This window comes from Apiospora marii (assembly GCF_038362585.1).
Source record: "Apiospora marii strain CBS 49790 chromosome Unknown utg000003l_segment0_segment0, whole genome shotgun sequence".
In the NCBI taxonomy this organism is placed as follows: Eukaryota; Fungi; Ascomycota; class Sordariomycetes; order Amphisphaeriales; family Apiosporaceae; genus Apiospora; species Apiospora marii.
This window is the reverse complement of record NW_027117374.1, coordinates 1082238-1095004: the sequence shown is the minus strand read 5'-3', so window position 1 is coordinate 1095004 and position 12767 is coordinate 1082238. Positions and strand designations below refer to the sequence as shown.

General features: G+C 51.1%; 7 protein-coding genes across 7 annotated transcripts; all 7 read right to left on the bottom strand.

The window, feature by feature from the left end:
• Positions 1 to 1509: 1509 nt before the first annotated feature.
• PG985_003837 (uncharacterized protein) lies at positions 1510 to 2289 on the bottom strand (the record flags this gene model as incomplete). The annotated part of the gene is made up of 1 exon (XM_066823606.1): positions 1510 to 2289. One exon carries the CDS (start codon positions 2287 to 2289, stop codon positions 1510 to 1512), a length of 780 nt encoding a protein of 259 aa, XP_066686766.1.
• A 691-nt stretch (positions 2290 to 2980) lies between these two features.
• PG985_003836 (uncharacterized protein) lies at positions 2981 to 3214 on the bottom strand (the record flags this gene model as incomplete). Its single annotated transcript, XM_066823605.1, has 1 exon — positions 2981 to 3214. One exon carries the CDS (start codon positions 3212 to 3214, stop codon positions 2981 to 2983), a length of 234 nt encoding a protein of 77 aa, XP_066686765.1.
• A 367-nt stretch (positions 3215 to 3581) lies between these two features.
• On the bottom strand, positions 3582 to 4223 carry PG985_003835 (uncharacterized protein; the record flags this gene model as incomplete). The annotated part of the gene is made up of 1 exon (XM_066823604.1): positions 3582 to 4223. One exon carries the CDS (start codon positions 4221 to 4223, stop codon positions 3582 to 3584), a length of 642 nt encoding a protein of 213 aa, XP_066686764.1.
• A 1198-nt stretch (positions 4224 to 5421) lies between these two features.
• PG985_003834 (uncharacterized protein) lies at positions 5422 to 6090 on the bottom strand (the record flags this gene model as incomplete). The annotated part of the gene is made up of 1 exon (XM_066823603.1): positions 5422 to 6090. The coding sequence occupies one exon, from the start codon at positions 6088 to 6090 to the stop codon at positions 5422 to 5424; it is 669 nt and encodes a 222-aa protein (XP_066686763.1).
• A 953-nt stretch (positions 6091 to 7043) lies between these two features.
• On the bottom strand, positions 7044 to 7703 carry PG985_003833 (uncharacterized protein; the record flags this gene model as incomplete). Its single annotated transcript, XM_066823602.1, has 1 exon — positions 7044 to 7703. The coding sequence occupies one exon, from the start codon at positions 7701 to 7703 to the stop codon at positions 7044 to 7046; it is 660 nt and encodes a 219-aa protein (XP_066686762.1).
• A 929-nt stretch (positions 7704 to 8632) lies between these two features.
• On the bottom strand, positions 8633 to 8920 carry PG985_003832 (uncharacterized protein; the record flags this gene model as incomplete). Its single annotated transcript, XM_066823601.1, has 1 exon — positions 8633 to 8920. The coding sequence occupies one exon, from the start codon at positions 8918 to 8920 to the stop codon at positions 8633 to 8635; it is 288 nt and encodes a 95-aa protein (XP_066686761.1).
• Positions 8921 to 9308: 388 nt separating this feature from the next.
• On the bottom strand, positions 9309 to 9986 carry PG985_003831 (uncharacterized protein; the record flags this gene model as incomplete). Its single annotated transcript, XM_066823600.1, has 1 exon — positions 9309 to 9986. One exon carries the CDS (start codon positions 9984 to 9986, stop codon positions 9309 to 9311), a length of 678 nt encoding a protein of 225 aa, XP_066686760.1.
• Positions 9987 to 12767: the final 2781 nt, after the last annotated feature.

Below are 12767 nucleotides of genomic sequence, written 5' to 3'. Positions count from 1 at the left end.
ATCGTTACATTATGATTTGTGCTCACCTGGCAATATACCATCATCACCTGTTCCTCGTCCAGGTGGCGGGAAGGAATGCGGTCAGCCAGTTTAAGCGCCTCCAAGAGGCGGCGGATCACGCGAACGCATGTTCTGCGTATAGCGTTGATGACTGTCATGGTTTTCCTGTCTCATCTGATGAGGTTGCCTGTGTGAAGATGGAAGAGGATTATGATGTTGCCAATGGTTCAACGACGTGTCATAACCTGAACTGAGACGATGAGGTTATGGGGAGCAAAAGGCCGCGGGGTCCAAGCGCAATGGGAACAGCTTGACAACATCAGGTTTGCAGTTGGTCCAGACAGCTCTCACAGTTGATCGGGTTACTGGCTATCGTGGCTCTACGGCATTTAGCACCTCTAGATAACAATAAAAGCACAGATCAAAGGCAGATAAATGTAATATATAGAGAACGAAGAAACAGGGAAGCATGTACGTGAGAACTCCAGGCCATGGTCGACATTCTGTTACGCAGTGTCCCGGTAATTACTCGGAAACGTGAAGGAAACGTAAGACGAGGGATCTTCATGTGATCCCCCCGCTAAAACTGGACGACAGGCTGGAAGTACTGGAGTTTCATCTACAGGCGTACACTTGAGTGATTTCGAACAGTAGAATAAGCAGCGGCGATATGTATACTGTTACCAAACCAAAAGAAAAAGGAACAGACAAAATATGGTGAGATTAGCTGGGGGATTTGTAGTGATGGCTCACATGTAGTTGTGGGAAATAGCTCTGGATTACTACCATCTACACATTGATTTGCTGATGGAACACACACCAAACCGACTACGTGCTGCCTGTTTGGCCTCCAACTTGATGCTGGAGTTTGACCTGTAGCTGATGCTGATCGCTAAGAAATGTCAACATGGCGCCCAATTGCCACGTTACTCAGGATGATTGCGTATACCAACAACAGGGCAGAGATCTGGAGAAAACTGGGGGATAATTGCGACACGACAAGCAGTCTTTACAATCGTTGTTGTTGGCTAATTGCGAGCATATGACCTCAGCCAAACAGACATGGAGGTGGCAACTTAATAGCGTTACACCCATATGGTGTGCTTGCCACTGTGTATGGGGTTTCGATACGACAAGCACTAACGTCAAAGAAACACGGTCAAGCAGGTGAGCTCTTACCAGTATGAAAGCATTCATCGGGTGCCCTGAGATGAGCCCAGTTGCAACGTTAGGGGTAATTTTGGCAACTTCAACAAGGATTTCGGTCACGAGGGGGTTCCTTCGATGGAGGTTTTTCGGTTGTGCGGATACATGTATTAGCTATCTAGTTTACCACTCCTCTATCCACCGACAGGTGGTGATCATGCATTGCTAGGTATGGTGTCTCGACCTCGTAAAGATACGAAGGAGTAACGATACATTGCTACACTGACGCTTCTACCCGCGGCTTAACATAAAACTCGTTCGCCCCGTGTGGTTGGCTAGACTGAAAGAGCCCAAAGCACCTTCTTAGACACGGCACACCCGTGGGAGCAGCCACATGAGCAGCTGCTCTGAGGTGTAGATGCCCTGTCCAAGGTGACACAGAAGTCTGCTCGGAGAGCGGATACCTCCCAGAGTGAACGGGTTGTCCACGTGGAAGCATTCGCGAACTCCCGAAAACTGGGTGGCGTCATATGTATGAGCCACCTGACTCGCATGGGTGGCGTGAAAGTTAGGGTTCAGGGCTGAAACGTTATGGACCTCCATGACGCGCTCGATGCGAGCGCACATGGCGGGAGTGAGGGCCGTCGTCATGTAACGAGGCGCCTTACTCAAACGATTCATGGCCGGAACAACAGTCGGCAGCTGAGTTACCAGGTCCGCGTACTCGAATGTAGACATCTTCTCGCGGAGGAAGTCGATGATATCGCAACTCACCAGGAAGATGTCCAATCGGAGGTTGACACGGACCACGCCCTGCTGGACGACGCCGCCCGTGTGGGGGCTGTTCGTCTGGCTTTGGGCCGGCAACGGACCCCATGACGAGATTGGGTAGAAGGGTCTCACTGGCAATGCCAGGTCGTAGATCCCCAAGGCCGCGGTGCGCGACTCGTGCGACGCTCCGAAAACCCCCGAGGGGGCTCCCAGAGAACTGTTCATTATCATGACAGCTTTGGTGTCGTTAGCGATCGGCACAATACGGTCCTTGTGATCCGTGAGGATCGACTCTTCCCAAATTTGCAGCCGGAGCTCCGAAGGGAGCTCAGCAAACCGGTGAAACACGGTGTTGGGAACAGAGGTAGCCATGGCGCGAAGGGTCTAGTTAATAGATAGGGTTTGGTTGACAGGATGAATACAGAACTAGAGATACGTATGAGTTAGCGTAGACGGAAGGGTCGATTACTTACCAATAGATCTCTTTGGGGAAGAGAAGGAGAAATGCAAAGTCGGGAGGAGGGAAGGGTCATACTTATACGAGACGGAATGACTGTGGCCATTGTCGTCGTCGCTGCTGAACCTAGCCTCTGTTGTTGAGCATTGTAGTTGTGATGGATTTCGGGCGGTCTTTGTAGAGTACGTTGCATGCTTTGTATTGCTTGATCAAAAAGGGCTTTTGACGGTTGTACACAATGGTGTTGTGTGAGATTTTGCTTGGGTCCGAGTCCCCCTTAAGGCGGGCAACCATATCTTATTGGACATCTAACCGGTTGACTTTCCCTCGATCGTACCGTGGCCTGACATCGCTACATACAATTGTAAGCCTCATACTTGCTAGTTATGATGAACAATTCTAAATTTGCTCCTTTCCCCTGATCCATTCCCCCTCTCTAACAACGACTTTTCCGAGCAACAACCCCCGTTTCCATCACTACCAAGCAATCCATGCCGTAAGTATCCTGACAATCGACTGGTCTGTCGTGTGCTCTCATGCATTAACCGACTTCTGCTCGCATATTTCGCCAATCCGATGTAACCGCACATGCTGTGTGCCCATGCATCACCCATCAACCTCTTCGATGTCGCTCTCGGCGGCCAACTCCTCGTACATGGCCGTATTGAGGTGGTGGACCAGAAGGTCCATCCGTGAATGCTGGCCGGCACCGAGGCTCTGCGCAGTGGGTCTCTCGTATTCCACGCGGAAGTGACAGATCTTCACAGCGCGGAAAAGCGACCGGCTGTACAGGGGACTGATGGGAGCGACCTCATCTCCAAGGGTGAGCCGATGCTCCATCGCGTTCTCCAGCTTCGTCTGGGCTTCTAGCGAGAGGAGAGGTAGGACAAGAAGCACAAAGGACAAGACATTTGGCTCAAGGTCACAGGCTACGAACGAAACAACGGTAATAGAGGATGAGACTAGGGTCAGAAGCAACGACGCGTAGAGAGGGCGCACAAAGCAATAAATTTAGTATCTCAGCAATTGATGTCGTTGTTGGCCAAGTGCTAAGCCATCAGTGCCACCTTTACCGAGGTATCCATTCACCCCACCAAGACATTTCTCCATACTTTAGACCCGTTGCTCTGATCGTCGTGAACACAGAGACCTCCTTTTCCTGCATCTTCTGACAGCTCGACCCATTCCGTATGCTCGTCGATGTAAGCTACTGATCGGTTTCCTCGAAGTTGTCATCAGCGACGAGCTCTCGATACATGGCCGGGTTGGTGTAGTTGATCAGCAGATCCATCTGGGCACGTGGGCCACCAGCGATCTGAGAAGTAAGGCCCTGGATAGTGGGCTTCTGGTGGTCGATCCGCAGGTAGCAGACCTTGACAGAGCGGAAGAGGGCTCTGTTAAAAATGGGACGAGCGGGGCTGTCCGGGCCATCCAAGGCGATACGATGCTCCATGATGCGCTCCATCTTGGCGAGCGAGGAAAGGGTGAGGCAGCTGGTAGATCGCTGGAACAATAGATCACCAGCGGCGTTGATGCCCATGGTGAAACCCCAAGGGCTGATGACGAAGATGTCGAGCTTGGTGCTGAGCCGGACGGTGGCCGGCTTGCCGTTCTTCATGACGGGAACCTCCAGGTCGTACATCGACAGGGCCGCCTCTCGGGAACCGGGGCAAGTATGGAAGAACTTGGATGCCTGCTTCACTCGATCCGTCAAGATGACATAGCCGGTGCGGTACGTGAGGGGCACGACACGGTCGTCGTGCTCGTCTTCGATTGCCTTCTCCCAGATCTTGGTCTGCATCTCAGCAGGCAATCTCTCGAAGGGGGAGAATGTCTGAGGAGCCGACATCTTGATGATGGCCTGCTCGAGTCTGTCAGCAAGTGTGGTGACGTGATGCTATTGGTTGCGGAAGAAACACACCCGAGGATCGCAATAAAATGCAAGACGATAGTTCGCAAAACTCAGGTCAAGCAAAAAGCAAGTAGAGATCAAGGAAAAGCTGAGCAGGTTTGGGTCGCGTTGACGCGTTGGGATTGGGTTAAGCAGAAGGTGAAGCGGAAGTTGCAGGAAGCCAGATCAAGCAATCCTGGAGTAGTTCAAGCGGGTAGCCTCCTTCCTTCACTGCAGATTTTTGGTTAAGACCTGTGTCCAGAAGGATGGGCAGATGGTTATGTGCGTGTCAGTGCTGGTTGAGTTGTTGACAACGAAGGCTGTGTGCTGCAAGGCTTCCAGAGGAAGAATTAACAGTGCACAAGTGGTGTGTGATAACCACTATGCCTAAGTACTAGGTAACTATTCATTAAGTCGGCGCGGATGATTGGTGGAAATAAAAACGGGTCCAGTACATAGTGGAATGGTTAATGCCAACTCTATATTAACGACGACGTGGTTAACGCGTCTGGGACGTGGGGGACACGAACTTTTCACTCCCTGCTTTACCCGCGAAACAACGCGAGCCCAATCAGACGCTGCCCAGCTTCCTTAATTCTCTTTTGGACTGGTTCGGCGGGATAATGAATCTCCAGGTCGACTTTACGATGACCAGCGCCTCCTTAAAATGTGTAACTATTTACGATGCGTACTGGATACCAGCAAGGAGAATGGAACAGGCAAGATTTAAACAAGTAGTAGGGAAGAATGTTTATTGATACGATTCTGGACTACCTGTAGAATCACTGGCCGTTACCTTCACATACAACATACATATATCCATACTGGGGAGGATAGCTTGAGAGTTTCCTGTTTAAAATGGAAAAGCGAGCGAAAAGAAAAAACAGCAACACACGGAGATCAGCACCAACGACTTAAGATACGAGTTTCAGATATGAGAAAGGTTTACTGTGTATCAAGAAGATACAGAAAGCGAACATGGTCAACTATGAAGGAGTGTCTTGGTATCTTTGTATCTAACAGGATATCAAACTTTTCTTCAGTCATTATGCCATGTGCAGCAAGCAGAAAATCGGTGATGCTCTCCTAACGTGCGGAAGCATCTCAGCGCACCCTTTGCACATATCCTGACATGTGTTGATCATTCCCCAAAGCCTTACTCCACCCCCACGGCCTGATCCATCTCTTCTCCATCGACTTCCTCGGTGATGGCACGGTCGTCGTAACGCGACGGCTGGGTGCAATACTCCAGCAAGTCCGCTCCCGTATGCGGGCCCGGACCGGAGAGCTGTCCAGCCAGACTAGCAATTGTTGGTCGCTGATGGTCAAGTCGGATGAAGCATACTTTGACCGACTGAAAGAGCGCACGGTCGAATGTAGGGTCAACATGGTAGATAAGGTCGGTGAGGTCAAGGTGGTGCTCCATGACCTGTTTGATTTTGGACAGTTTGTTCGGGTGAATGGCATCGATGGACTGCTGGAACGGCCACGAGTTCGCGTTGATTCCCAAGGTGTACTGCCAGGGGCTGACGAGGAAGATATCAAGGGCGGTGCTCAATCTTGCCTCCCGGAACTCGCCATCGGGTCTAACTGCCAACATGGGCAGGTTGTAGGTTAGCTGCGCGGCTTCGCGCGAGCTCGAGCAGAGGTGGAAGTATTTGGAGACCGGGCCCGTGAGGATGGCTGTAAGAACGACGCGCTGGGTGCTACGAAGGACAGGCACCACGCGGTCAGCGTACTCGGCTACAATAGCCTCCTCCCAGACCATAATCTGCAGCTCTCGAGGCAGCGCAGAGAAACCAGCGGGGTGGCTGGGGGTCGACATCTTGGGGTGCGCTGGTTATAGATGTTAGATGGTAAGCAGATCTAGGGTGAGGGAACGCGACTGACCTGCCTGCAAGGCCCAAGGGGGGGTTTAGGTGAAAGCAAGCGGTAGCAAGATCGGATGGAACCGAGATGCGATGAGGTAGTGGGGGAAGGCAAGGAAAGTGAGGCGAAGCAAAACAGATAGTGAAGAAATGCGAGACGCAGCTCTGTCATGTAAATGCTATTACCAGCAAAGCAAGCTTGATGCGGAGAAAACAGTTGTGGTCGTCACTGCAAATGATAAACTTGCAGCTCACTGGGGGCAGGGGAACAGGAACAGTGAAAGTCATTCAGATAGCTGATGACGGTGGTGATTTTGCGTCACTGAAAAAGCGACGAAATCTTGGTGGGGAAAGAGAAATTGCTCCATCTGCGTGTATGTGTAATTCCGTGGCAGCTGTGAGGGCTTGAACAGGAAAGTTGGTTACCGGGCGCGGGGCAGAACGTTTTTCCCTTTGGTGTTTTAGAAACCAAGAAAGACAAGACTGGCAGAATACCAAGTCAACTGATGGGGGAGAGCTATGATAAGGATAAGACCTGAAACCACTTACAAAGTCAGTGGCTGTTGTTTTTATACTAAGAAGGAGAAAGCATCGTGTTATTATGGTAAACTCTTACGAGAACCAGCGTCGATGACTTAGGACGCGAATATCAAATATGAGAGAAGGGTCAATGTATATTAACATGATTCGCAAAGCGAACGGGGTCAACTGTGGATGAGTGTCTTGGTATTGCCTAATTATCACGCTGCGAACCCTTCTCTGTAGTCATTCCACCATAGGATGGGCCACAAGCTGCAACTACTTAGCAAGATGTGCCCTCCCTGTATACAGAGTCGTCTCAGCTCATTCATTGCTTACATCCTGGCATATCTCTACCAACACCTGAATAGGCCCACTCCATATCTTTCACCTACTCGTTCTCTCCTCCATCCACCTCTTCGGTGACCTCCTCGATGATCGCTCGCTCCTCGTATCGAGTCGGCTGAGTGCAATAGTCCAGTAGGTCCGCGACTGTATGCGGGCCCGGGCCGTTGAGCTGGCCGGCCAAGCTGGCGATCGTCGGTCGCTGGTGGTCAACTCTGATGTGGAGAGACTGGGCCGATGGGTAGGTGAATTGGTCGAACTCGGGAACCGGGCTGTACACCAGATCACCCAGATCCAGATGGTGCTCCATCACGTGCTGAATCTTGAGCAGAGCCGTAGGCTTGAGGGCATTGATAGACTGGTGGAGCAGTCTCGAGTTGATGTTAACCCCGAGGGTGTACTGCCAAGCGCTGACAAGGAAGATGTCTAGCTTCGAGCTGAAGTAGACAATGCGATCGATACCCCGATCTACGACCAGAAAAGGACAGTCGTAGATGGCCTTGGTCACGTCGTATGCGACTTGGCTGAGGCCGAGGAATTTGGGCGACTCTCGCATCATGGCCTGAGTCAGTACGACTCGCTTGGTACTGTTCACAACAGGGACCACCTTGGCGTTGTGGTCCTCGAGGATGGCCTGCTCGTAGATCTTTGACTGGATCTCGTTGGGGAACTCCTCGAAGCGAGTGAAAGTGGTGGGGCTCGACATCGTGGGCAAAAGCTGGCCAAAGCGCTGTCGAATCAAGCGTGCCGAGGCGTGACAGTGCAACTCACTTATTTACTATGCCACCGCGGGTGACAGAGAGGGAGCAATGTCGTGAGTGAAGAGCAAGGTGGCGAAGGGGGGAAAGATGACGAAGAGGGAGCAAAGTAACGAAATGGGAGCAAGGTGAAGATGGCACGTAGAGACTGGTGCAATCTGGTTGTATGTCCGCATCAAACACACCGGTGGTGAGCAAGGCAAAGGCAAAGGCAAAACCTTGCGCGCAACTTCAAGATGCGCTTGAAGAGGAGCAAAAGTGGAAGAAAGCGAAGCAGGGGAGGATAGGGTTAGGTGGGGCAAAGTCCCAGACCCATGTGTGACAACCTGTGTTCTCAGTTGCTGATGTTGTTGTTTTTACAACACCGGGCAGCGATTAGATAATCAATTGTGGAAGAGAAATTGCTGTTTATGTGCACTTCCGGGTGCGGGTTGAGGAGCCCGGAGGGGCAAGTCGGTTGCCGGGTGTGGGGAAGTCTTTTTTCCGCCGGCGCCGGGAGAACAGATCGGAGTAGAGGCCGATACCAAGGGTAAATCATTTTATTTACAGATACATAAAAATCAGAAAAGCCACACCATGTGCTTACGAGAGGGCTTGCGGCTTATTACTAGAAAGTTCAGCAACTATGTGCAAATAAGACGCCAGAGGAAAATGCATCATATTACTATAAGCCAGAGCAACTAAGCACTACCGTCGACATATCATTACACAAGTAGATTTGCATTTACCAATGTGTGCCCAGTCCCATGTCGAAATGAAGGATGATCCAATGCATCTCTGGGCTGCTAATAAACGGCCAGAATAACACAGCAATATGCAAAACCTTCCCAGACGCTCCCTTGACTCTACCCTGGGTGCTAGGCTTCGGTCCGGTCGCTTACTCCTCCTTATCCTCGGAGTCGTCACCAGACTCATCCTCGACATCGGCCTCGTCCTGAGCATCGTCGAGATCCGTAAGCTCTTGGTAAACCGACGGGCTCGTGTAGAAGCGGAACAGGTCGCGCTGTATGTAGGGGCCACCGCCGATCTGGGCGGCGAAGTTCTGGACAGTCGGCCGGGCGTGGTCGACTCTAGCGAAGCAGGTATGAACCGAAGAGTAGACAGTCCGATCAAAGCTAGGGGTGGGGTGGTAGACGAGGTCTTCCAAGTCTAGCTGGTGCTCCATGACTTTGGTCACCTTCGACAGGGCCGTATGGGAGATCGGAGAGAGAGACTGAGGAAACAGGCCAGTGTTGACGTTGATGCCGAGCGTAAATTGCCAGGGACTGGCGAGGAAGAAGTTCAGAAACTATGGGCAACTAAGACGCCAGAGGAAAATGTATGAAATTACTATGAATCAGGGCAGCTAGCCACCGCTGTCGACGAGCCTACACCCATCAGATGAGGCGAGCCGCCTCATTTCTGAACGATGGATGAACCAATGCGACGCCATGGTCCCATATCCATAACCAAAATAATACAGCAATGCACCAAACTGTCCCCAAACGCTCTCCTGTGGTACTGCTTAACCATCCTCGGTTCTCCTCTTGAGAAACGAACTCCGCTTCAGCAGTTTACTCGCAACTGCCCTCGGGATCGACACCAGACGACTCCTCTTCTTGATGGTCCTGAGCAAGGTCGAGGCCGGTAAGCTCTTCGTAGATCGACGGATTGGTGTAATAGCGCAGCACGTCGAGCTGCGTGTGGGGACCACCGCCGATCTGGGCGGTGAGAGTCTGGGGAGTCGGTCTGGCATGGTCGACTCGGACAAAGCAGGTGTCGACTGATGAGTAGACGATCCGGTCGAAGTTGGGGGTGGCGTGATAGACGAGCTCTCCCATGTCGAGCTGGTGCTCCATGACTTTCTTGACCTTGGAAAGGTCGTTAGGAGAGAGTGACGAAAGAGACTGCGAGAGCATGGCAGCGTTCGCGTTGATGCCCAGCGTGAACTGCCAAGGGCTGACCAGGAAGATATCCCAGTTGCTGCTGAGATGGATAGTGTTGAGGGCGTTGTTCTGCAAGATCTGTAGCTCGCAGTCGTAGATGGATCTAGCTACATCATCTGCGACCTTGCAAAGGCCGATGAACTTGGAGTCTCTCAGGACATCCCGAGTCAACACGACACGCTTGGTGCTGTTGATGACAGGCACGACGCGGGTAACGTGCTCTTGTGCAATAGCCTCCTTAAAGATCTTAACCTGGATCTCTCCAGGGAGCTCCTCAAAGCGGGTGAAGTTGTTGAGGGATGCCATTGTGGGATAGAGCTGGCCAAGGGCTGTCAGCTAGAGAATCAAGGCATGACAGTATAGAATACTCACTTATCTGTACGACCGAGGCGAAGAAGCGGAAGCAATGCGAAGATAACGAAGAGGCAAAAGTAGTTTTGCCCAAACAAATGCGCCAGCGAAGATCCGGGCTAAGCAAAAGCAAAAGCAAGCAACTGTTTGGAGAAAAGTGTTTGGGAGGAAATGTTTGGGTGGAAATGGTTCGGGTGTCTGAGTGGAAAAGCAAAAGTGGCAGAAAAAGCAGAATCTAGTCAAAAGCAGAGTTTCTGACAAACGCTTGGGGAGGTGAGCATCAAATGATGCTAAGTGTGCAGTGCAAAGAGCGGTTGCGTCCCCTGCTGGATGGCAGTATGCGAAACCAATAGCGCTGGCCTCTGACCAAGGGACGGTGTATCTGCGTTGGTTGAAGGACCACACGGAAGGCTGGGGGTTTAATTATGTGTCAAGGTACATGGTTTTGTGTACAGACGGATTTTTAGGCGGGTGTAAATTGCTGTGCAGGTGGGAGGGCTTGGTGGAATGGAAAAACGTTTCCGGGGCGGCAGGGAGCGACGATTTTCCTTTGGTGTTTGCAACGACGACTAAGTAGATAGCGGGTGTACAGTACATGCGACTTATCACTATCATAGCTCGGCACAGGACGAACAGAAAAAAGCCAGAAAGCGTAATCTGATTCATCTGAAGGGAGTGACACTGGCCCTCCAAATCCACTCCGGTAAGACAGCATCATCCAGCTCGGCGCAGCCGTCATCAGTGCCTGCATCTGCTCCAACCGTGTCAACACTCCGCAACAACCTATCTTGGCTCATGAACTACTTAGGTGTCTACTATATGGGAATAAGCTTGTCAAGTATTGAAACTATCGTTTAGAATGATGACGATGATGTGTGTGAATGGGTTGTGGCTTTTGGGGGTGGATATAGGGGCCGTCGTAATGGTAAACAACTACGAAAGAACTCGACGATTATGCAGTCGCCGATAGCAACCTGAGAAGCTCTACATGATCCATGGATGGAGACGGTGGGAAAGGGCTTCAGCATACTAAATATGTCGAGCAGGTGTAAGGAAAGGGACAAGTACGGGAGACAACTGCCGGAAAGGATGCGTTGATAATGCAAGCGATGTCTGATCGGTCAACACCCAGTACCCAGATCCGCAGGATGGTTTAAATACCGTGATTGCTACACAGATCACTCTCAAGACATTCCGGAGTGAAACTCAGAAATACACTACATCTTCTCCATACTGTCTGCCCGTAACGTGTTTCCACTGCGCCGAAAGCAAACATATTTTGACTGACACGCCTGTATGACTAACTTGGCCAACTAGGTTTGCGCATACACGGAATAGAAAAACAACCGGGACGACAGGCACAAATGTTTGTCTTGACTGTTCAATGTTTGCCTTCTGCCTGTTGCCTCAAGAGATGACATCAAATTGGCGGAATTTGTTAATCCCGTCAGCACGTTGCGTCTAGAAGATTGCGAGTTTGCAGAAGTCATCACAAGACGACAGATTATCATCAAGCAACGCAACTGTTCTCTTTATTACTGCAGAACGAAATCTTCTTCATCTTCTTCAGAAAAGCTAACGACATCTTCTGCAATCAGGCTTAATATCGCAATGGCACAGCTTGGTGGCTTCTCCAAACACATACTACGCGTACTTGTGATCCTCCAAGCAGCATTTGCAATCGAGCATCCAACCGCCGGAACGATCAGGTGGCATTTAACTTGAGAGCGGCCTTCGACTCAAGTAACCCATCAGGTTGAGGTGTTTCATCTTCAGCGTCGCCAGGTACCCAGACTCAGGGGCGTCAAATTTTGACCGACATGCCTCCACGAAGCGAAACGACAGAGGACGCGAGGCCGAGACTGCCTGTCACTGCGAGCAGATCCGGATACCACCATGAGTTGCGGCATTACGACTATAACGGAGAACTCAGCAAACTTCGGCGTAGATTGCGCTTCCAACGAAGGCAAATCTATCTCCAAGGGCATGTATGTCGAGCATTGTACGCCCAGCAAGGGTTAGCTTTCCTTGGTCAACGATCCCCAACACAAGGACAAGAAGCAAGATAAGTACGTACGGCTTGTAAGACCTAGGATTACCCCCGAAGAAGCGCGGATGCCGATCTACTCTCCCATACTCTCCTGTTTCTCCTACCACGATCCGACACGCACACAAACTGAGACCCTTTCCGACTCGATGGGGTTGAGACGAAGATGGGAATCTGTGGCAAAGAAGTTCTATATCAATGCTTGGACTTGGTGAAGTCCACGTGCGAGTAAACGCAGCTGACTACCCTCAACTTGGTTGGTTCATTACGCAAGGGAAACCCGCTGGTGTTGCAGATACACAAGAAATACTACGACTAGAGTCCCTCAGTACGATTCCCACCGCGGTTCGGATATGGAAGACACGAAAGCCGCCCAGAGCGCCATGTCCCACAACGGGGCATCGGAGCCTTCCCCGGACCTATCGTTGTGAAGTTGACACGCCACACGGCACTTTTGCAAACGGCAAGGTGGTGTTATTACGTGGCCAATTCATTGTGTGAAGCAGTAAAGAGGAAAGAAAAAGCAACACAGAGTAAGCATCCTCAAGAGGGTGGCATAGGTAAGGAAGACATTTGAAAAGCAAGTCCAGAAGTTTCTTTTGCGGCATGTTCCTCCCCATGCTGTGAGTGGCAGTGCGTCCTGGAGTAAAAATAGACCCGAAAAAGCAAGCGTGTCGATCCGGCTCATT